The following is a 22,686-nucleotide window of genomic DNA, read 5'->3' as shown; positions in this document are numbered from 1 at the left end:
ACAGGCCAAAATTGAAGCCACAGGTGTTTTTCATTTCATGCTAGGGTCTCCGAGACCCCTGCCAGGGTCTGGAGCCAGCCAGGGCAGCCAGAAGGATGTCCTGGACTCCTACATTTTTAGGTGGGACAGACATGCCAGGAAAGAACACTTTTCTGTGGTTTTCCCTTTGAAAGCTTCTTCTCTTTTTTTTGGACCTGGGAAATGTCCCAAATAAACAAATTTGGCTCCCCTGTGACAAAGATTTTATCAATATTTCTCTGAGGACATACTGAGCTGGACACTTTGATCGCAAACCCACCATTCTGGCTGGTTTCTGTCCTTTTGTTTTGATCTATTTGCTTTCCATCAAGCTTCCTCCCTGTCAGCACATATGGTTAATACAGAAAAGAAATAGGGAGCTTGGTGCCTTCCCAGCCAGGTCAGCCAGAGGAATTTGCTAAATACATTTATCATTCACTTGTTGTCTCGGACACTGCCAGAATATTTTGAGCAGCAAAGGCCCCTGCAGCCCTGCTAGCTGAGGGGCATCAGCTGGCAGATTGTCTGCCAGGTGGGAACTGCTCCTTTCCCTGTCTCCCAGTGCTCGGTGCCTGCCTGTTTTCCACCTTAACAGCAGTTTTCCTGCTGGGTATTTCCAGATCCTGGCTGTTCTTATCCAGCTAGATCAGGAATGCCACAGCTCCTTTGCCTGGACCGTCTCATCTGCAGAAGATGACAGGTTAATCTGTCTTGGCCTGCTTTTGATAAACTGCCTTTCATTCACATTTCCTTGTAGTTTGGACTCTGTTGCAGGTCTTGATGAATGTCACACCCCTCTGGACAGTCATTCCTTACCCAGACTTTGTCATTCCCAGTCCTTACTCTAGTCCATACATGGTGTGTGTATGGTGTATGAAGGCACGTCTGAAAGTCCCTCCTGAAGGGGAACTGAGCAGGTATGGTCCCAGTGGAACAGATTTTCTCCCCAGCTTTTCATCTGGTCCCACCAAATGTTAAACTATGGTCCAGTCTCTGAAATGGCCACATGAACACTCCATGGCAACCTCTCCAGAATGAGCTTTCAGTGTGCAGAACACTAAAATCTCATGATTCACAGAGGCATTCAGGGCTGGCATGACTGGTGGGAGAATCTTCCCCAGCCTCACTGAGAATTCCTTGCCATTCTGGATCATTTAGCCAGTCTGTTATAAATCTGAACCAGAATAGGGTCCAGATAGAATAGGGGATATAGGTAAACTTCAGCTTTTTTGCCTACAGGCAGGCAGCAGAAAGGAACTGCCTTTGTTATCATGAAAGTTCACTTCTGTTTTTGATAGAGGGCTTTCACTATATGTGCCTGAGCCATGGACTTCCTAAATATAATTCCCAGAACCGAGGAAACTCCACAAAGTAGAATGTGATTAATCTTAAAGGTTTCAGGGATTGGTGAACAGTAATCTTCTGTTTTGGTGGTGAGCAGATGCTTTGCCTTGCCAGAGGGAGAACCATCCATGTGTAAGTGAGGGGTTGATGTCTTGTGTGGTGAAAGGATTAAGGTGTTTAGTGTGGATGTGTCCTGAAGGAAGATGAAAAATGTTCCCCCCACCTTGCTCCCCACAGCCCCCACATTGTGAGGAGGACCTTCAGGAGCCTCATAGCCCTTGATGGATTTTTTTTTTCCAGAAATTCACTGGTTTCTCCATTTTTTTAATGAGCTTTCCAAAAACCTCACAGACAAACCTACTGTTATTTACTGCTTACTGCTATACTACTTTAAATTATCTGATACACCAGATATTTTATTCAAAAATAAAATATCCCCATGAGATCTGCAGCCTGCTAGTGCTGTAGCCAGCCATGCTGTCATATGAACAGGGCGTGCTGGAGGCATCAGTGCACCCTGTGGACCCTGATTAACTGTCTGGCAGGGAATATTCACACTCTGCTGGAGCAGCATTTCTGCTGCCACTGTGTAAAACGAGAGCTCCCAGGAGCATGAGCACATGCTGAGAACAAATGCTGATGCTCTGATCTGCTGGAGAAAAACTTCTCATCCCTACCCTTCTGCTAAGACGTAGCTGAGTACTGGACCATTGCAATGGTAAGGACATACTTTGAATATAAAAACCAGTAAGAATCAGATTAGACTAAAGTAAAGTATATTTCTTGCAGGCTGTTTGTGTGTCATACTGTGGCTGGCGTGATGAGTTGCCAAGCAAAGAAATAAGGTTTGAAGATCTATTAGGTATCCCTAATCCATGCTGGTGCAGGAATGAAAAAAAAAAAAATAGTAAGAAACATGAACTGACCTAGAAGAAAGTTACTAATTTTCATAAGTTATGACAGACTTGACTTGAATACATCCTTTGGGATGAAAAGCAGTTCAGGATGTTCACTGCATGGGCTATGAGATATGAGAGCTAAAATCCATGGAAGTAGAGCATAAGCCCCTGGAAAATGCTGCTGGTGAAATTGGGGGGGGGGGGGGGAGGGGGGCAGCTGTTTAGGTGCGGATTTTTTTTTGAGGGGAAGAGGGGAGCGAGGCTGCTTTTTTCTATTTGTTTATTTGTATCTATCGGTGGCTTTTCTCTCCTAAATCTCTGTTCCTCTAGTCTTAGTGGTTGCTGTGCTTGTGATCTTGCTTCATTTCATGGAAATCAAAGGGTTACTTTTCCTGGTATGGACTGTTGTGAGTTACATGCTTGTAAATGTGATGCTATCCTTTTTCAGTGTGGACTCCCAAGTGGCTTCCTGAAAAGCTGCAGTGGCAGATTATCTGCGGTTAAGAGGAAGGTGTCATTTCACTGAGCAGAGGAAGGTAAAAACTGTGACCTGGAATGTCAGGATAAACAGTTCTTGAAAGTGCATCAGAGTTAGCTAATCATTCTCCTTCTCCCAGTACAGCAAACATGAGAGGATGACATCTGAGCAGTGTTCTAAATAATATGAGAATGATGTAGAGGATACTTTTTTCACCACACACTGGAGCTTCAGTTACATAGAAGATGAGCAGCGTGAAAAGACTGATAAGCTAATGGGAAGAAGATTAATGCCTGGAAATGTCAGAGATGTTGGAAAGTGAAGCAGAAGTGACAGAAATCAAAGTTCAGTATTAGAAAGAAAAAAAGGCCAGCTTGTACTGAGAACAGAAAAAGAAAGGATGATGACGTGTGACTCACATATAATGTCCAATTGCCCCTTGAAGAGCTGATGCTTTCATGCCCAGGAGACACAGTTGTCCATGCCCAAGCTGTTGAAGGTCAGAGAACTCAATAGTCCACATGGGACAGCAGCTCTAGTGGAGCTCATCAGCTGCATCTATTTTAAACCTTCTCTGAGAGTTGTTTCTTTAGGCCAGTTATGGGCCCATGTTTTTTCCAAGATCAGTTACCTGTGCATCAGCACCTTTCAGACCACAAGCAGCCTGACTCCAGAAATAGTGTGTGGATGCAAAACTACTCCTGTCCTCCAGGCAAAGCAGCAAATCAAAAGTGAGGAGAAATTGGTTTTCCTTACTCATCCTTTTAATATTCCACTTTGATTCCAGCAAGTCTCCAGCCCTGCTCTCCAGGATGGTCAGTGGCAAGTCCAGGTCAGCACAGTGCAATGTGTGTGATTTCTCTCCCTCTCCCACCTGTCCAGTTGGAATTCTGTTTTCTCATCCTCTCCTTTCCAACATCTCCAGCTCCCTTCCCCAGCAGTTTCACAGCTCCTTGAAGAACTCCTCATAAATAAAGAGGTGTAGACCTAGCCAGGAACCTTGAGGGACCCACAGATGCTCCTGTAGTGTGATAGAGCCAAGTCTCCTTTACAATGGAAAAATGGAAAATGGTATCTGCTTTAGAATCTCCCCTTGGCAGCTATGAGATGTGCCTGGGTACAGTACTGCTACAAATGGTGTTCCCTGTTTTAAGTACTGCTTCTTGCCTTGCAGGAAACAGCCTGACATTTGTTTAAGACTTCAGACCAGTACACCTTGTAGATGTCTTGTCTCTTCTCTGTTCAGCTCAAATACAGTTGGTATCTACATTCCACTCCAGTGCTGCAAGAGTCAGACAGGTAGGACACAGTTTGTCATCACTGTCTATGTATTTTTACCTCTGTAAAGTGTTATATTTTATGATTTCTTCCAAGTTGTAATGTTCTCAGTATTATTTCTTGAAGACTTATCTTGCATGATAAAAACCAGTTCTTTTAGCTTTTTGTATTTGCACATTACTCTTAATTATCCTTTAGAATAAAAACTCATAAATTTCAGTACTGGAAAGATGATATAGTAGTGCAGCTGTTCCCACTTGTTCTGGCGGCTCTACATGTTACACTCCTTGGGGTTAATCCTCTTGTTCATTCTTCTACTAAGCTGTTCATTAAGTTAAATTTAATTTACAACTGGAAAATACTAATATTGGCTATTCTGCCTCTACAGAGGCAGTAAGACATTGCAATATCCTCTTATCCAAATAATATATTATTTGTTTTTCTTTGAAACTGATTGTTATCATTATATTTGTGATATTATTAACAAGGCTGTATGATCTTTAAAGTTCCTCAGTAACAAGCCACTCTCTAGAGTTATTGGCCTTCACTTGCCTTGTTCTAAGGCAGCACATCACTCCTTGCCTAAGCTCCTTCATAAGGACTCAGAGACGTACAGATGCTTTTGGGCCTACAGATGTTTTCCCTTGAGGAAACTTGCCTCTAAATACCACTTGGCCAAGTGACAATGGGACCATCAATGAGAACCTCTGAGTACTGCACCCAGGTAGAAACACGACACACAAAGGCAAAACAATTTTTTCTATGCCAGGACAGAAAAGGTGCTTGTCCTGCCTTTGTCCTGACCCTCTCCCAGAATGGAAATTAAATTAGTTTTATTCCCTCCTTGGAAATGGAGTAAGACAGAGTGGAGAAAAATACTGGAGTTGCGATAATAAAGCTGTACTGTTATGAAAAGCTTAAAGTGAGGTAAGTATTTCATTTGAAAATGCCCTAAACTTGTGTAACTGCAGAACTGAATAGTAATGACTAAAATCACTGATTCTGCTGAGTATGCGACGAAATCTATATTCTTTATTCTCTACATAGCAACATGATTATGAACACTTGAAGAAGGACAGAGGGTTCACATTTTGTGCAGCCCTCAGGTCACTTTGATGCCTCAGGACATCCTCACTCTTCCTCCCCTATCTTCTTGCCAGAAATCTCCCGGCTCTTGGCTCGGAGCTTGTTGACCTGTGACTCTGCAATGTCAGCCCGCTCCTCGGCTTCCTCCAGCTCGTGCTGGATCTTGCGGAACTTGGAGAGGTTGACATTGGACAGCTCCTCCTGTGAGAGGAGAAGAAATCAGGGCTCAGGAGCACAGGGCAGAGGTTTCACTCCTGCTGCAAGTCAGCCTTGTGGGGCTGCAAATCTCCCTCCCCCTCCCACCACTGCTCACACAGAGCTCCTCATCCTCCCCTTTTCAGGACCCTACTGGGACAAGCTTCATCAGGACTGTGTCACAAGTGAGGAGCAATTTCACCCCTTCAATTTATCATTTCTATATCTATCCTCTCACTACCTTGTGCCCAATTATCAGTGCAACTTACTGGGTTGGGAAGATCATGAAACCTTCTGCTGCTGATAATTAGCAGAGATTCAGGAACCTGTCAGTGGGTGTGGCCTCTGGGTTTGTTTACTCTGGCCTCCTGTATGAATGAGGCTGTAGAACTTCACTTAATGAATGTCCCTGACTGCAGGGTGCCCAGAGCTCCCCAAGGTCCCAACCCAGCATGGTTCTGTCTCGGGAGTTTCTTCCATACCCCTCTCCTGGTATTCAGCCTCACTCAATGTGTGTCCTGCCTCAGTGGAATGTGGCCTTTACCCTTTATCCAAGCAATACTTACAGCCTCCTCAGCTTGTCTCTTGTAGGATTTCACTTTCGTTTGCAGCTTGTCCACCAGATCCTGTAGCCTTAGAATATTCTTCCTGTCTTCCTCAGACTAGAGTGTTTGACAAACAGGAAAGAGAGTCAGTTCTTGGTTCTGCATCACATGAGGTTAACAATTCCCCTTGGGGACGGTGTGTGCAAGATGTGACTCACTGTGGGAAAGCCCTGTGAGAGCAGAGTTCCTGCCTTACCTGGTAGGTGAGTTCTTTCACCCTCCGCTCGTACTTGCGCACGCCCTTCACAGCTTCAGCGCTGCGCTTCTGCTCAGCATCAACCTCCCCTTCCAGCTCCCGCACCTGCAAGGACAAGCCCATCCCTGCAGCTTCCCTGGCAATGTCTCTCCAAGGACACGCTCACTCAGGCACAGCCCCAGCCCTACACACCCTGGCCTCCAGCTTCTGGATCTGTTTCTTCCCTCCCTTCAGTGCCAACTGCTCAGCCTCATCCAGACGGTGCTGCAGGTCCTTCACCGTCTGGTCCAGGTTCTTCTTCATCCTCTCCAGGTGGGCACTGGTGTCCTGCTCCTTCTTCAGCTCTTCTGCCATCATGGCCGCCTGATCAGAGCAAAGGGTCAAAGCCATTTTAGGACTGGAGATATTTTGGGGAGAGTACATTCATTGTCAGCAATGCCAGGAGTGTCCAACTCACATCAGTGATGGCCTTCTTGGCCTTCTCCTCAGCATTGCGGGCTTCCTGGATGGTATCCTCCATTTCACCCTGGATCTGGGCAATGTCCGTTTCCAGCTTCTTCTTGGTGTTGATCAGGCTGGTGTTCTGTTCAACAACAAAATTTTGTACAGTTATTTGCAAAACAGAACAATTAATTAAGAAATTTACTGTTTCACTCTAAAGTTATCCTCTAAAGGTCTAATATTAGCATCTTCCTGACCTATCTTGTCAGGTCATATACAGCTAGATAGCAGAGAATTATTGAAATTTGAAGCAGCTCTTCTGACTGCTAATGCAATCCTACTCATTTTGCTCTAATCCATTTTTTGGACAAGTGTAATAATTCTGGTTTAAGGACTTTATTAGAAGAGTAGATTTAGGAATTTACACAGAGGAAAATTGCCCATGAGATTTTGAATCTAACCTGAGTGTGGAGGAGCTGAACTCTCTCACTGGCATCCAGGAGCTCCTGCTCAGCCACTTTCCTCGACCGCTCTGTCTGCTCCAGGGCTGCCCGGAGCTCCTCAATTTCAGCCTGCAGCAGGTTTGCTCTGCGCTCCACCATGGCCACCTGCTCCTTCAGGTCCTCTTGTGTCCTGAGAGCATCATCCAGATGGATCTGGGTGTCCTTTAGAGAATAAAGAGAAATTATAAGGCAAAGAATCAAGAGAAATTATAAGACGATACAGCACTGTTGCATACTGGCAATTGCCACCAGTCCCATAATTATTATGGTAGTATAATATATATCATTATAGGAATACATTTATATTTGGACTTATTGTTCATCTATGCACAGCATCTTAGAAAAGTCAGTTGGAGGTTGATTCATGAGAATCTGAGACAGCTGAAGAGTAAGGTCAAGTCCCTGAATTTTAGGAGAGTCATTTGTATTTTTCAAGGAATTCCTGGATGGAACTCCCTTGAGAAACTCCTCTCAAGAATAAAGATGCAAAAAAAAAAAATATATAAGAATGTTTTTCATGGAGTGCAGAAGCTCTCAGTTCACATATGTAAGTAGTCAGGCAGGCAAGGCAGGAGATAGCATGGCTGGCAAGGACTTTCAGGTCAAACTGAAGTGTAAAAAGGAAATGCATAGCTGGTAGAACAAGCAACAAATGTCTTCAGAAGAATACAGAGATGCTGCCAGGGTATGTGGGGATAGGATTATGAAAGCCAAGGCAGAGCTGGAGCTGAATTCCTGTTTTGTCTGGCCTCACATTGAGTATTGCATCCAATTCTGGGCTCTTCAATAAAGAAGAGTTATTTAGGAACTAGAGGACTGCAGCAAAGCCAGTATTGGACAAAGAAAAAAACAAAGTGCACATTCTTAGTGTAACATACCTTGAGCACAGCCTGAGTGTTCCTCAGGTTCTTCTGTGCCTCTGCAGCCACACGGTTGGCATGGCTCAGCTGGATCTCCATTTCATTCAGGTCTCCCTCCATCTTCTTCTTCAGCCTCAGGGCTTCATTCCTGCTCCTGATCTCAGCATCCAGGGTGCTCTGCATGGAGTCCACAATTCTGAGGTGGTTCCTCTTCATCTGATCAATCTCTTCATCCTTCTCTGCTATCTTCCTGTCAATCTCAGACTTCACTTGGTTGAGCTCCAACTGCAGGCGCAGGATCTTCCCCTCCTCATGTTCCAGGGAGGCCTGGAGAAGTGGTCATAAATATTGATAAAATAAAAAATATTTTCAGAAAGCTCAGCTGCATTCCCCAGCCAGAGCAGAGGGGAACCAAGGCCTTTTCAGCACTATTTCCTCATTTATTTACTGCAGATACCAGTGGTTGGGGTCACGTACCTCAGCTTCCTCAAGTGCAGCCTGTATTTCAGATTTCTCTTGCTCAATCTGCTTCTTGACTTTCTCCAGCTCATGAATTGCCTTTCCTCCCTCCGCAATCTGCTCCGTGAGGTCGGAAATCTCCTCTGCAAGGAAGGGTGGAAAGCACCATGGTCATGCAGAGAGCTGAATGGAGAAAGGCTCTGGTGCATCAAGGTGACAGGCAAGATTTTAACCCTGCAGGGCCAGAGAGTGGAAGATAGACAAGCTTGTGAGAAAGGCCAGGAAGGAGCAGAGGGACTTACGCTGCAAGTTCTTGTTCTCCCGCTTCATTGTTTCCAGGTGGTCCAAGGACTCCTCATAGGCATTCTTCATCTTGAACAGCTCCGTGCTGAGAGAGCGCGACTCCTTCTGCGAGGCCTCCAGCTCAGCCTGCGTTTCCTCATACTTCTGCTTCCATTCTGCCAGGATCTGAAGAGAAACGGGGTGTGAGTAGGGCTGTGGGCATCACGGGGCCAGGAATGCTGGTGCTGGAAGCCAGAAGACCTTGTCAAAGTTCTTCTGCTTCTTATCCAGAGCAGCACAGGCAGCATTGGATCTCTCCACATCAATCATCAGATCCTCCACTTCATTCTGCAGCCTCTGCTTTGTCTTTTCCAGGGAGGCACATTTGGCATTGACAGCCTCAACATGTTCCTCTGCATCCTGCAGGCGCTGGGCCAGTTTCTTCCTGGGAGGAGAGAAGCAGAGTTGCACGTTAGAGCTTGGAATGGCGTCAGTTCTATTCTGTCATGAGAGGGTAGTTGATGACTTTAAGGGTTTTGAACTGAGCACTATTCACAGCTATATAAGGATTTATACTTTGCTGTGTCCTGTCACCTATTCGGCCTGTCTTAGCACTTCTAGTCCTAAAGCCTATATTTTCCCTTTTTCTCTACACTTTTTCTCTGCCTCCCTCTCTCTCCTTTTTTACAAATCTCTATCCTTGCCTTCATCCCATTCTTGTCTAAGCCCACTCTCAGAGATTCCAAATTTGTTGACCATCCTCCATTTTCTCCAGTCATTTGCCATCCTGCTTCCCCACGTACTTGGCCTCCTCGAGCTCCTCCGTGCGCTGAATCGCGTCCGTCTCGTATTTGGTTCTCCACTGGGCCACTTCACTGTTGGCCTTGGACAGGGCTCGCTGCAGCTCCCCCTTGGCCTCCTGCTCCTCCTCATATTGTTCCCGGAGCAAGTCACAGTCGTGGCGAGAGGACTGCAGGGCGTGGGCCAGGGCGTTCTTGGCCTAGATAGAGAGTGTGGTTGTGTCAAGGAGTGGTAATATCCCAGGAAATCTCTTCCAATGAATTAATTTCACACTACAAACATGACTGCTGGAGGAGTGTTTGCAATGAAGGACAGATGTAAGCCTGGAGGTCAAAATCCATTTATCAAACTTATTGCAGAAACAAAAGCCATCCCCCAGGATGGCTTGTGCTAAGCAGCACAAGCCTGTCCCTACTAGACAGTGTGAAACTACAAGTGTTGTCAGTGGCCAGTGGTAAGAAATTAGGAATAACCTTAATTTCTTCCTCTAGATGCCTCTTGAGTTCCTCAATCTGTTGGGTGAAAGCTTGTTTGCCTCTTGACAGTTGAGAAATCAGAGCATCTTTCTCATCGACCTGGCGTGAAAATTCACCTGGGAAAGCCCACAAATAAGAAGATATTCTAATTGTCATTTATGACCCAAACAAGCTGCTTTAGTAGTCATGCTAAAACATATTCGAGTCTCTCTAACCTGCTTCTGTCTGAAGACGAGCTCTTTGAGCATTGAGGTCATTGATCATGCGCTGATGCTCTTCTTCCTTGGTCTTAATCTCACTCAGCTGATCTTCCAGTGTGCGGCACATCTTCTCCAGGTTGGCCTGTGGAGTTCACAGAGAATGAAAGAGGATTAGTATCTAGATTCCTTCTTGTTATGAGCAGCAGAATTCCAACCAGAAAAAAGTGAACAGATGTGCAAATTATAGACTGTTCCTTGGAGTTAGACGTTTAGAAAAAAACTTCCATGCAGAGATAGGAGCCAGATGGTAATCTGGCCATAATTTAAAAGGATACACTTCCACATTATTTATTTTCATGTATTTTCATATTTTTCCATACCTTGGCTTTGGAGACAGACTCCATGTTGCTGGCCAAGTCGTCAATCTCCATCTTCAGCTCACTCTTCTCCTTCTCCAGCTTCTGCTTCACGCGTTGCAGGTTGTCGATCTGCTCGCCCAGCTCAGCTGTGCTGTCCGCGTGCTTCTTGCGCAGGGCGGAAGCCGTGGCTTCGTGCTGCAGCGTGGCCTCTTCCAGGTCACGGCGCATCTTCTGGAATTCTGCCTCACGCTTCTTGTTCATCTCCACCTGAGCTGCTGTGGCCCCTCCAGCTTCTTCCAGGCGCTCGCTGATCTCCTCCAGCTCCCTGGACAGGTCAGCGCGATGCTTCTCTGCTTTGGCACGAGAGGTTCGCTCTGCCTCAATTTCCTCCTCCAGCTCCTCAATACGGGCCTGCAGAACACCAGGGACCCTTCACACCCGTGCCCTCCTCCTGCCTGAGCTGAGCCTGAGCAAGGCAGGGGAAGGAACAGAGACTTGCCTGCAGCTCCTTGATCTTCTTCTGAAATTGCATGCCCAGGGCTTGTTCATCCTCAATCTTGCTTTGGATCTGGCTGATTTCAAAGTCTTTCCTTTGGGCCAAGTGAACCATGTTAGATCTCAAAGCAAAGAGACAAGTGCTCCAGCCCAGCACTCAGGTGCCCCAGAGCTACACTTACTTCTTCAGTTTCTCATCCAGCTGCTGCTTATCATTCTCCAAATCCATGATGCTGTCCTGGGCCAGCTTCAGGTCTCCTTCCAGCTTCCTCTTAGCTCTCTCCAGGTCCATGCGCAGTTTCTTCTCTTGCTCCAGAGACCCTTCCAGCTAAACACAACAAGACCATCAGGGCTCTGCCAGCCAGGTCAGGCTCCATACCTGTCCTGTTCCTGCTCTGTGTGTGCTTACATCATCCACTTGCTGTTCCAGCTTGGTCTTGGCTTTGGTCAGAGTATTGACTTTGTCTTCCTCTGCCTGCAGGTCATCCAGGGTCTGCTGATGGGCCTCTTGGAGGGCTTTCTTCTCTTTTGTCAGCTTGGCAATGGTCTCGTCCAAGGCTGCCATCTCCTCAGTCAGGTTTTTCACCTTTGAGAACAAGGGAGCAAATGTAAATAAAGGGAGTATCTATAGAAGTCCTGTCATAGCACACAGCCCATTTTCTGGAATGCAACTGACTGGTTCTACCTCATACCTTGTTTTCGGTGGCATGTTTTTCCTTCTCCACCTTGGCCAGTGTTAGCTCAAGGTCATCAATATCTTTCTTCAGCTCGGAACATTCATCCTCCAGCTTCCTCTTCTTGGCTGTCAGCTCAGCATTAATTTCCTCTTCATCCTCAGCCCTTTCAGTCACCTCCTTGACTTTGGCTTCCAGCTGGATTTTTGTTTTGATGAGCTGGTCACACCTTTCCTCAGCATCAGCCAAAGCATCAGCTTCCTGGTGGGAAAGTGCAGGAAATATTATTTAGTGCTGAAGGAACCTAAGTGAATTGGCAAGATTTTCAGAATTACTTTTGGGGAAAAAACACACTGTGCAGTTACATTGCAAACTAAAAATCTAAAAAAAGTTTTTGTTAGTTTTCTTGTTGATCCTTTTACATCTTTAATTCAGCTCTGTTTAGCTACATTTCATTTCACTCTATATTTTTTGGGTATATTGGAAAGTCAGTTAGATTTTTTTTATATTTTCCTTTTCTCCTTTCGAATATGATTTTGTCTTATTATGTACTAAATTCAAATTTATGTGGAAGTGTTTAGAAATGTAAATATTCATGTTGACAACTGATTTACAGAGTAGTAGGTCAGTCAAGCTACTGTCTCTGCTCCACTAGATACACTACAGTGACTGCAATAAGGCTTTTTGTTTCACAGAATGCCTTTCTTATTGCTTTATGAAGTCACACGGACACGTGTAGGTATGAAGTCTAAAAATTCGCACTTTTTAAACTCCAGCTCACAATAGTAATAATGAGGGGAGAATTTGACCTTTATTTTACCTTTAGTAACATGGCATTAGGCTTAAAGTATTTTAGAAAGCTAAGTATGTAATTTCAGAGTCTTGTATTAGGAAAGAAGAGTTAGATCTTATTTACTTATAAAACTATAGAAAAATGTTACTTACAGCCTGCACTTGGAGTTGCAGGTCATTTTTCTCTTTCATTAGAGATGCCATTTTCTCCTCAAGCTCCTTCCGCTTTGCCTCAGACTTTGCAAGCTCTTCCTTGGTTTTCTCAAATTCTTCCTTCATGTTGGCCATCTCCTTCTCAGACTCTGCACTCTTCAGCAAGGGCTTGATCTTGAAGAACAGCTTCATCCATGGCCAGTGTTTGACATTCATGAAAGCACGAATGTTGTACTGGATGCAGAAGATGGATTCCCTGAGGCGTAATTAAAAAGTACAATGAATATTCTCAGTCTGACAAGTGTCTTCACTTTCCCATGAGCAAAATGAGTCTGTAACAGAAGAAGAGGAAGGTGTACCTCCGCTCCACCATTCTCTGGTACTCCACCCTCATCAGGAAGCCTCTGCACCTGGCCTGGGTGCGGGTGATGAGCTGTGCCAGCTTCTCATCCCTCATCTCCTCCAGGATCCCTATCAGCCCAGCTTTGAAGAACACCTTGAGAGAGGCAATGTTGCAGCACATCACTGTCAGGTAGAGAGAGCAAAGCCCAGGCAGGCAGTGAATGGGGGGTTTGTACCTTGGTGTGTCCAAATTTGTACTGGGTGTGGTCCACATCGATTGACCCAAGGAGCTTCTCAGAAGCCTTCTTGCTATCGATGAACTGTCCCTCAGGGATGGCACTGGCATTAAGCACCTTGTATCTGTAGAATCAGAAGAAGATGAGGCTAATTTTTTCCAACCAACACACAGTAGCCACTAAGCCCCATCAACTGTTTTTGAAAACAGAGCAGTCTAAATGGAGCCATGAATGAACCAACATTGCTTCCAATGATGCTGACAAGCGCAGAGCTCTCACCTCTGTTTGAAGTCAGCATAGAGGACTCTGCTGGGGAACCCTTTCCTGCAAATCCTGATCCCTTCCAGCACGCCGTTACAGCGCAGCTGGTGCAGCACCAGCTCGTGCTCCATGGCACCTGGCAATGCAGAGCACAAATGAGTGGCCCAGAGTGCAGTGCAGAGGGGAATGGATGTATCAGAGCAAGGATCTTTCTGCTTGGGGCTCTTACCAGGTGTTTTAGTCTCATTGGGGATGATACAGCGCACAAAATGGGGGTGAGTGCTCCGCAGATTGGTCATCAGCTTGTTGAGATTCTCCTGTGGGATCATGCAGAGTAGTTTAGAAAGAAATTTAATTTTGCATATTTTGTACCTATATGTCAAGGAAATAATACAATAAATATTAGAAGAAGCTTTCAAATTCAAAATTTATTTTTAATGAAAACTTCTGTATACTTTTTTATTGAAAAGTATTCTACACCTTTTTTCAGAGGAAGTAAAACATTATAAATATTTTAACAAATGCCTTTTTGGGATAAATATTTATATTTATATTACGAAAGATTCTGAAAAATATTTTTTAAAAAAATAGGAATGAATTTTATAAGAAATTCAGAGAGCCAAATGAAGATCAAATCCTGAATTTGAACAGAAAATCAATATGAAATGCACTTCATACTTAGTATCGCTTCTTTTGAAAATCAGTGCCAGAATACAAACCTTAGTGTATTTAGCTCAGTTTTCACATTATGTTCATGTCACTTTATAGAAACAAAATCCATACATTACCCTGAAAAGAGCTGAGACTGTCTGGAAAGAAGAACCCTTCTTCTTGCCTCCCTTCTTGCCACCACCACCACCACCACTAGCCTCTTAAAATAAAATTAAAAAAAAAAAAAAAAAAAAGAAGTTTTTCAATATAAACATATAACCTTTTTTTGTTTTATCTTTACATATCCCAAATGTTCAAAAAGAAAATTTAGAAAAATAACCTGCTTCTGCTCCGCCATAAGAAGCAAAAAGTAAAGCGAGGGTCTTCACAGATGATTTCTGGTACAGCCCAATGACAGTTTCATTCAGAGGGTCCTTGTTCTTCTCCAGCCACCCAGTGATGTTGTAGTCCACTGTGCCAGCATAGTGCACCAGGGAGAAGTGAGCCTCAGCCTTGCCTTTGGCAGGCTTGGGCTTCTGGAAGTTGTTGGACTTGCCCAGGTGCTGGTCATAGAGCTTGTTCTTGAAAGAGGTGTCAGTTGCCTTGGGGAACATGCACTCCTCTTCCAGGATGGAGAAGATGCCCATGGGCTGGAAGATAGTTCAATAAACAAGAGAGAATGCATGTAGAATATATTAGTATGGCTTGATCTCAAAGGGAATGTGGTAAAAGACTGGAAGATGAAATACAATGCCATGTAGAAAATTTATTTCTAAAAAGTGAGTTTAAGAGATTCACCACCTTGATTTACACTTTGACATTGTGATTCAGGAATGTTTTCAATGCCAAAGACCATGCTAAAGTTCATGAGGAGAAAGAATACATTTTAAAGTATTTTTCACAAATTTGTCCTTTGCATCTTTACTTGATTATAAAGAGCTACAAGAAATCTGTTTCTTCCTCTCAAAGGTCAGGCACTGTATTTGCTTTGCTGTAAACCATACAGAACCATTACAGATAACTGTATGGATAACCATATGGTTATCCATTTCCAGATAATGTTATTCCAGAACTCTAGGAAGATGTTTTCATTTTACTTTAGGAACTGCCCTGTGTTTTTGAAGATAATATCCTTTAGCCAAGCAAATGGAGATACCTTCCATGCAGAAAACATGTGAAAATTACTTCTATAACTTTTGGTGGACTTTGTAATATCTATAATCCATAATTCGCAATAGTACAGGTCAAGAAATATTTAATACACTTGTATTAAAACCGACTACAAGAATCCAACCATTGGAAATTTAAAACAATGGGTTTTTGAAAATGGAAGACATCTTGAATCACAAACATACCTTCTCAATAAGCTCAATGCAGGCAGCCAGGTCCATCCCAAAATCAATGAATGTCCATTCAATTCCCTCCTTCTTGTACTCCTCCTGCTCCAGCACGAACATGTGGTGATTGAAGAACTGTTGCAGTTTCTCATTGGTGAAGTTGATGCACAGCTGCTCCAGGCTGTTGAACTGCTCAGTGGAAAAAAACCACAACAACCAGCTCTCATCAATATTCCCAGTTCTTCATCATTCTCCTCCACCTTTTATAAATTTCCCCAGTTAGAACACAACTGTATTATCAGGACCACACCATAAGAGAACCTTTATGCAGCTCCAGAAAAAAAAACCTACATAATGAATATGAGGGATTTTTTCCAGAGGAGATGTTTTTAATGAATCTCCTAAAATTATTAAAATACTTTGGCATTTTCTTATTCTGCAAACAAGATGAGTACATGCTCTTGTCTCCAAATTGAAAACCCTTAATACTTCTGATCATACATATAATTATTAATTTCTTGGTTCTTTAAACATTTTAAACATCTTTAACTCACTATATATTTCCTAATGCATCTCCTAGCTCTGCTCCAGATGCTCTTTTATAAATTTGTTGGACATATTTTGGGTTATTTAATATGTAACATTAAGATCAAACAGTTGTAATATTGCAACATATAAAATTCTATTTGCTGCTTCTGGACAAACAACACAACTCTATGCTTCTACTGATGGAGCTTTTGAAAAAATTGTTTTCTGATAGAAAAGAAAATTACTAGCTATTTTTCTGCATAAAATCGCAAATGACTAGCATGTTAAACCTGCAGAGGAATATTACTTGCAAGTCCTCTGATACAACAATCCTTCCCTTCAAGAGCAGCCCTCAAACCTGATATCCTTACATCAAAGATCTCGAAGCCAGCAATGTCCAGGACACCAATGAAGTACTGCCTGGGCTGCTTCGTGTCCAGCTGCTCGTTGATGCGAACAACCATCCACAGGAACATCTTCTCATAGACAGCCTTTGCCAGGGCACCCACTGAATTGTACACCTAAACCAAAGGAGAATGGATCAGAAAAAATGCAATGTCCAGAGCAGATAGTAAGGGATTCAAGTGAGAGGTTCCCAGTCACCAAGTTGTTGTTGTTACCTGCTGCACAGTTTGGCCTTTGGTCACGTATTCATTCCCCACCTTGACACGGGGGTAGCAGAGGGCCTTGAGCAGGTCTGCTGAGTTCAGACCCATCAGGTAGGCAGCCTTGTCAGCAACTAAGGACAAGGAGATAGAAAAATTAGGGCTACCAAGACATGCAGCACTTTGAGTGACGAACCGTTCCCAAAACAGATGGAATATTTAATGTTCTTGTGATCAGATATTGCTTTCTGGCTCTCAGAAGAACCATGATATAATTATTTAATTGAAATTATCTTTGCATTGAATGTTTTACAGAGCAGTACATCTAAAGGCTATATGTGTCTTTAAAAATCTTCAGAGAAACATCTAGAAAAAATGTATTTATTAAAAATTATTCCTGGAATCTATAAGTAATTTTGCCCTAAATAGTGATTTATGAAGTAGGAGTCCTATAATTGAATATAATGCCTTTAATTTCTTTTAAGTATCAAGCAGAAACAAATTTTTTAAAAACATCTTTTCTTTCTCATTTGGTCTAAGCACACTGAGAAAGTTATGCTGATTCAGAATGGTAGCTCAGGAGAGGTTTTTAGACATATATGCACTTGGTAGTGCAGATAATGATGAGCAGTAATTGAAGAAAGATTGCATTTTGGTTGGCAGTTTCATATCATCTCACCTAAACACATTTCTACTCCATCTTCCAAATACTGAGTTATTACTACCACTTCTATTTTTTCTGATACCTTCGGTGCCATCAGGCTCTGCCTGCTCCTCTCGTTGTTTCTGCTTGAACTTCAGGTTCCCGTAGTGCATGACAGCTCCTGTCAGCTTGTAGATGGCTGTTTTCTCATCAGCACTGAAGCCCAGGATGTCAATGGCACTCTGCAATATGAACAGCAAAGTAAAAGCTTTGCCTGGGAGATTCCAACAGTTACAATAATCTGAATTGCTACTTACATCTGTGGCCATCAGCTCCTCCTGGTCATTAATGCTGGCGACGGTGATCTCGCCTTGACTCACAAATTGGTAGTCATATGGGTTGGTGGTGATGAGGAGCATGTCTGAAAATAAGAAGATGGGTAATGTAGGCTTAGTTTAGTCAAGCAAGTAATATTGTGAGCAGATATTCAGCTATCTTCCTCCAAGTTAGTAATTCTTCCTACCAATTAGCTCTGGCTTCTTGTTGGACATGATCTGATAAAAGATGTGGTAGCTCCTTTCCGCCTTGAGCTGGAAAGTGACTCTGGACTTCTCCAGCAGATCTGGAGGGAAAATTTAATTAGAAACAAGAAGAAACAGCAAAAGAAAAAAGAAAATACATGATGAGAGGAAAACAGGGCGGGCAGTATAGATGGTGGGGTGAAAATGTGTTGTATGGATAGATAGAGGAATGGATGGATTGTGAACTGCTGTGAAGTGTCTTACATGTTTCAATATCCGCAGAAGCCAGTTTGCCTGTGGCACCAAAATGGATTCTGATGAATTTGCCCTTTAAAGGAATAAAAGTGTTTTAAGATTTACAAGATAGAAAGTATATCCGAACTTAAGAAGTTGGCGCAAGTTTTCTACTTAGAGACGTTTTCTTAAAATCTCTGTATTTGTACCACTAACATAAAGTTATCTTCTTCATTTTTGACCATGAAAATAATCAGCAGTGGCAAAACTGTATTTTAAATATGGTGAGTGTACAAATGAGAAGGAATATGTGAAATTCATTCCATAAATTATGCTAACTATATCCTGCACACAGAGAGCAGTTACCTTAATGATACAGAATCAATTTAAGTAGTAGTTAAGCAGTTAAGAATCAATTTAAGAGCTGCTTAAATCTGAATTGTGACCTAACTTCAGTTCTTATTAACTTAATCTGAAATACAGCAAATATATTATTCAATTAGAAAATATATCTTTCTTTTCTCTTCTCTTTCTTTCTTTCTTTCTTTCTTTCTTTTTCTTTCTTTCTTTCTTTCTTTCTTTCTTTCTTTCTTTCTTTCTTTCTTTCTTTCTTTCTTTCCCATCTCTCCTAACCTCATTCCCTTTTTTCCTGCAATTCTGTCTGTCTATTAGAAAATTAATGAAAATAAACAGAGCTATTTTTTAACATTACAATATGTTCTAGGAGAAACACCACATGACATAGTATTTTTACTTGAATTTTAATGTAAAACAGAATTAATTTTTTGTGTTGTGAAATCTGGAGAATGATCTTTAGGATAAGTGGCAAAGCCATGATAAGAAAATACAGTTTTACTCTTAAAAACATGATGGCTGAACAACAGAAAAGAATGACTGACATAAATTCCTGTTTACTATGTTACAGGAATTATTTTGTTAAGCAACTCACAAAGCGTGAGGAGTTGTCATTCCTCACGGTCTTGGCGTTTCCAAAGGCCTCCAGCAGTGGGTTGGCGCTGATGATTTGATCCTCAAGCGTTCCCTGCAGGGTGATAATTATTGCTAGTTATCCTTTCCAAAAATCATGTCAAGAACCAAGGAAAGCATTGATCCCAACATGTATCTACTAATTTACCTGCATTTTGCCTGATGTCTGTTCTTCCTTCTTCTTCTCTCCACTGGCTGCAATTGTTGCAAAGTACTGGATGACACGCTTGGTGTTCACAGTCTTCCCGGCCCCGGATTCTCCGCTGCCCAAGCCAAGAGAGAAGCAGAGGGTGCGTGGTGAGGCAGGAGGGGCCCTGGCACCGGGCAGCCCCGCAGGGACCCGCGCAGGGGGTGTACATACGTGATCAGGATGGACTGGTTCTCCCGATCTGTGAACAAGGCAGAAACACGGTACTTAAAATTCATGAGCAACAGAGAAAGAATGAAACATACATAATTTAATGTTTTGCATGATGTCAGCTTGACTTGAACAAGCAAACCTTTCCAAAGCACATCACTTAATGTAGAGGTGTCTTTAATTTAACACAGTGGAAAAAATGCTATGAAGATAGCAAACTCCAACAGATGTGTGTGTCAGAGACAAGAAAGGAATGAAAAAGTCTTCACTTTGCTGAGACAGAGTATCCCTTCAGAGAATTTCATGGTCCAATGCCCCTGAGGCAGACAGAGCCACTCACCAGTGAGCATGAACTGATAGGCGTTGTCAGAGATGGAGAAGATGTGTGGAGGGGCCTCCTGGCGCTTCTTGCCTCGGTAGGCCAACACCACCTCGGGGTTGTACACCGGCAGCCACTTGTAGGGGTTGACGGTGACGCAGAAGAGACCCGAGTAGGTCTGTGAGGAAGGGACACAGCACTCAGGCTTCCCCTGAGCCTGGCCCAGCAGCTCCTGAGGCTGCCCAGAGGAAGCTGCTGCTGCCACTTACGTAGATCATCCAGGCTGCGTAACGCTCTTTGAGGTTGTACAGCACGGCGGGTTCGTGGAGGTGGGTCATCATGGCCATGTCCTCGATTTTGTCATACTTGGGAGGGTTCATGGAGAAGATCTGATCATCCTTTACAGTCAGGGTCTGTCAGAGAAAGAAGGATACACGTGTCAGCTAAGAATCCAGAGTGGGGATCAAATGTTTTCCTTCAGCCTTGTTTTTGACTCACCTCTCCACCTTCAGTCTTGACAGTGACTTTGCCCGATTCCCTGCTCGTGATTGTCCCTTTCACAAAGGATTCCTTTGCATGTACCACGAAGACAGATGACTTGGCATCGAAAGGTTTGTTCTGGGCCTCAATTCTCTCCTTCTCTGACTTTCGGAGGTAAGGAGCAGCCTCCCCAAAAATGGCCATCTCAGCGTCCGAAGACATGGCTGCACTTTGTGGAGAGGCTTGTCAGCAGACAGCACTGTGGAAGGGAAGATATGTTGTTCAAATTTGCCAAAAAATAAGGTCTTGTTAGGAGAAGAAATGAGAAGTTGTAGAGAATGAAGAGATTATATTAATACTGCTTGTAGCCTTTTGGAAGGAATTGCAAATTTTTGCATCAGTGCAATTCTGTATTTAAGTAAAAAGTCAAAATTATATTTTGAGAGTGTATTTGGTTTATACTGAAATCAGATTTAAATAAGCTATAGACACTTAGAATTTAACTATCCGGGCACTGTACTGTGGAACTAAGAACCTCAAAAATCCTTCCAACTGATTAAGCACTCTTAAAATTCATTTGGAATTATTATAATACTCTTTTCTCACATTGATAGTTTTTCACAAAGATCAGAATGCTCATACTCCGCTGTCTGAACTGCATACTGAAAATTCTAGCTTCTTAATGACTCAGTTTCAGTATTTAGAATTTTTTTATAATTGTATTAATAATATAATTTTCTCTAATTTTAACTCCTTGAATCTAGGCAAAAATTGCAATATGACTGTTAAAAGAAGATTAAAGCTGTTCAAAACGCACTGAGATAGCTCCTTTTCCAGTACTTTCTTTTGCTTTTTAAAAATTAGCGGAATTTTAGAGAAAAACAAAGTCCAAAGATTTAAAGCTCTAATGAAGTATTTAAAAATAAGGAATTTTAAAGCCTGAATTAATTTATCTGAAATATATTTTTCTTCCTCCTGCCATGAGGAAAAAAAAGCCAAAACAGTGAGCAGCTTGGGAAAACATTTGAATATCTCTTTCTGTATAGAGTTAGGTATCTGATATTTACACAACATTTAATCTTGTGTTTATTGTACTAAAATGAGAAAACATAACATGGTATTTCTTTGTTTGTCTTTGGAGGAATAGGTAGTGGATTCCAGAGGAGGGGGGCTTTATCTTCCATTTCTTGTGAGGTAAAGAACAAGCACAGCAGGGAACAAAGGGCAGCATTGCCTTTTACAGAGGTGACAATCAGAGCTTGGTTTCTTATATTACAGCTCTTACTGCTTCAATGATTCCATGGCAAACTTCAGACAAAATATCACACTACATATTCTACGACAAAATGCTGAATTTTGCAGTTTTCCTGCTGTGTCCCTAGTTACACAGCAACAACAGCAGTGATGGGAAGGTGGTACACTCACTCCCTGTTAGGTGAGTTAAGCAGAAGTGAAGAATGTCCCCATGGGGATTTTCTGGCCTGCCATGAGGAGTCAGAGACTTCAAACACAGCTCCTTAAAGAGTGCACCGATGATCTTATGAGACCCCTTACAACCTGCACTGTTTTATGATTCAATAATTCACTTGAAAACCTTACCAACCTTCAGCACCTCACCACCTTATACTGTGACTACAGTGGATTTAAGAATATACAGTGAAACAGTGACCATTCTACAGTGAAACAGTGACCATTCACTCAGCCATACACACACCCCACCCAAAAGGATCTGTCTCTGCCCCTAAGAATTAGTAAATCAGCTTCTTACCTCCTGTGACACCAGATGTGTGGCTTCTGGGCTGGCAGCTGGTCAGTGCTGTAAAACACAAATGGCAATTCCCAAATTGCTGCTGCACAAAAATCAAGAGTGAAAACAGGCAGGTGCTTTGAAAACAGATCCGTAATGGAGTCCCCTCCTGCACAGGAGCACTGGAGGCAGCAGCAATGTGGTGGCACATTAGGCTGCCATCCCCTTCCTGGCAGCCTGCAGACCCCATCTCTTACCTTGGAGCTTTCTGTGGAGCCAGGGCAGACGTGTTGCAGGGACATTTTATACGATCTCGCCTGCAGATGCTACAGATGCCTACTCTTTCTTCGGTCAAAAATATTTTGGCAAACCCTCTCTGGCTAAGCATTGTCTGGCAAACTGAACTAAGGGCATAATTGTCATTTGACATGACTAGATATAATTAGAAAATTTTGATGTCCTAGTGGCTATATGAATACATCTCCTATAAATAATGTGACAGGGGTGTTAAGGAGGGAATGTGGACTAGTCAAAGCACTTAAAGAACTTGGATTCAGGACTTATGGATTCTATTGCTGGCTTTCCCAGCGACTCGCTGCACGACCTGGGATGGATTGCTTGGTATGTCTGTGCTGCAGCCATCGCAGCTGTACAATGGGAATGTCAGCTTTTATCTTGCCCTTGTGATGGTGTGAATCTTGTAAGAAATGCCTAAGAGGAAAACATTAGGCAAGACACTAAGGGGGAAGTAAGTATTACAAAAAGCATTTGGCGGATGTGGTGGTAAGATTCTGAAAGCAGAGGAGCAATCTCTGTGATAGTGTGATAGTGCTGGTACCTGAG

General features: G+C 43.0%; 1 protein-coding gene across 1 annotated transcript; it reads right to left on the bottom strand.

Moving 5' to 3' along the window:
* Nucleotides 1-5,148: 5,148 nt before the first annotated feature.
* Nucleotides 5,149-20,318, bottom strand: LOC144247226 (myosin heavy chain, skeletal muscle, adult-like). Its single transcript, XM_077787329.1, has 38 exons — nucleotides 20,115-20,318; nucleotides 19,886-20,029; nucleotides 19,638-19,794; nucleotides 19,301-19,328; nucleotides 19,088-19,202; nucleotides 18,902-18,994; nucleotides 17,983-18,046; nucleotides 17,721-17,819; nucleotides 17,515-17,618; nucleotides 17,301-17,439; nucleotides 16,570-16,688; nucleotides 16,321-16,470; nucleotides 15,440-15,610; nucleotides 14,425-14,734; nucleotides 14,222-14,304; nucleotides 13,663-13,750; nucleotides 13,452-13,569; nucleotides 13,173-13,296; nucleotides 12,954-13,090; nucleotides 12,595-12,850; nucleotides 11,668-11,910; nucleotides 11,385-11,561; nucleotides 11,158-11,303; nucleotides 10,980-11,070; nucleotides 10,502-10,891; nucleotides 10,137-10,263; nucleotides 9,919-10,037; nucleotides 9,448-9,644; nucleotides 8,906-9,089; nucleotides 8,665-8,830; nucleotides 8,381-8,505; nucleotides 7,922-8,230; nucleotides 7,002-7,205; nucleotides 6,557-6,682; nucleotides 6,292-6,462; nucleotides 6,100-6,204; nucleotides 5,865-5,960; nucleotides 5,149-5,304 (listed from the first exon to the last, which is right to left on the bottom strand). The coding sequence occupies exons 1-38, from the start codon at nucleotides 20,316-20,318 to the stop codon at nucleotides 5,149-5,151; spliced, it is 5,835 nt and encodes a 1,944-aa protein (XP_077643455.1).
* Between the last annotated feature and the right edge of the window lie 2,368 nt (nucleotides 20,319-22,686).

The sequence above is a fragment of the Lonchura striata genome, chromosome 19, assembly GCF_046129695.1.
Source record: "Lonchura striata isolate bLonStr1 chromosome 19, bLonStr1.mat, whole genome shotgun sequence".
Taxonomy (NCBI): domain Eukaryota; kingdom Metazoa; phylum Chordata; class Aves; order Passeriformes; family Estrildidae; genus Lonchura; species Lonchura striata.
Note: the sequence above shows the minus strand (reverse complement) of the source record. Positions and strands in the feature narration are given on the sequence as shown.

Excerpts from the sequence above, each read along its gene's own strand:
- LOC144247226 (XM_077787329.1), bottom strand. The coding sequence starts at position 20,318 with ATGTCTTCGGACGCTGAGATGGCCATTTTTGGGGAGGCTGCTCCTTAC. Across the intron at positions 9,645-9,918 it reads ATCTAGAGGAAGAAATTAAG|GCCAAGAACGCCCTGGCCCA; the intron begins GTTATTCCTAAT and ends CTCTCTATCTAG. Across the intron at positions 5,961-6,099 it reads TGAAAGAACTCACCTACCAG|TCTGAGGAAGACAGGAAGAA; the intron begins GTAAGGCAGGAA and ends CAAACACTCTAG.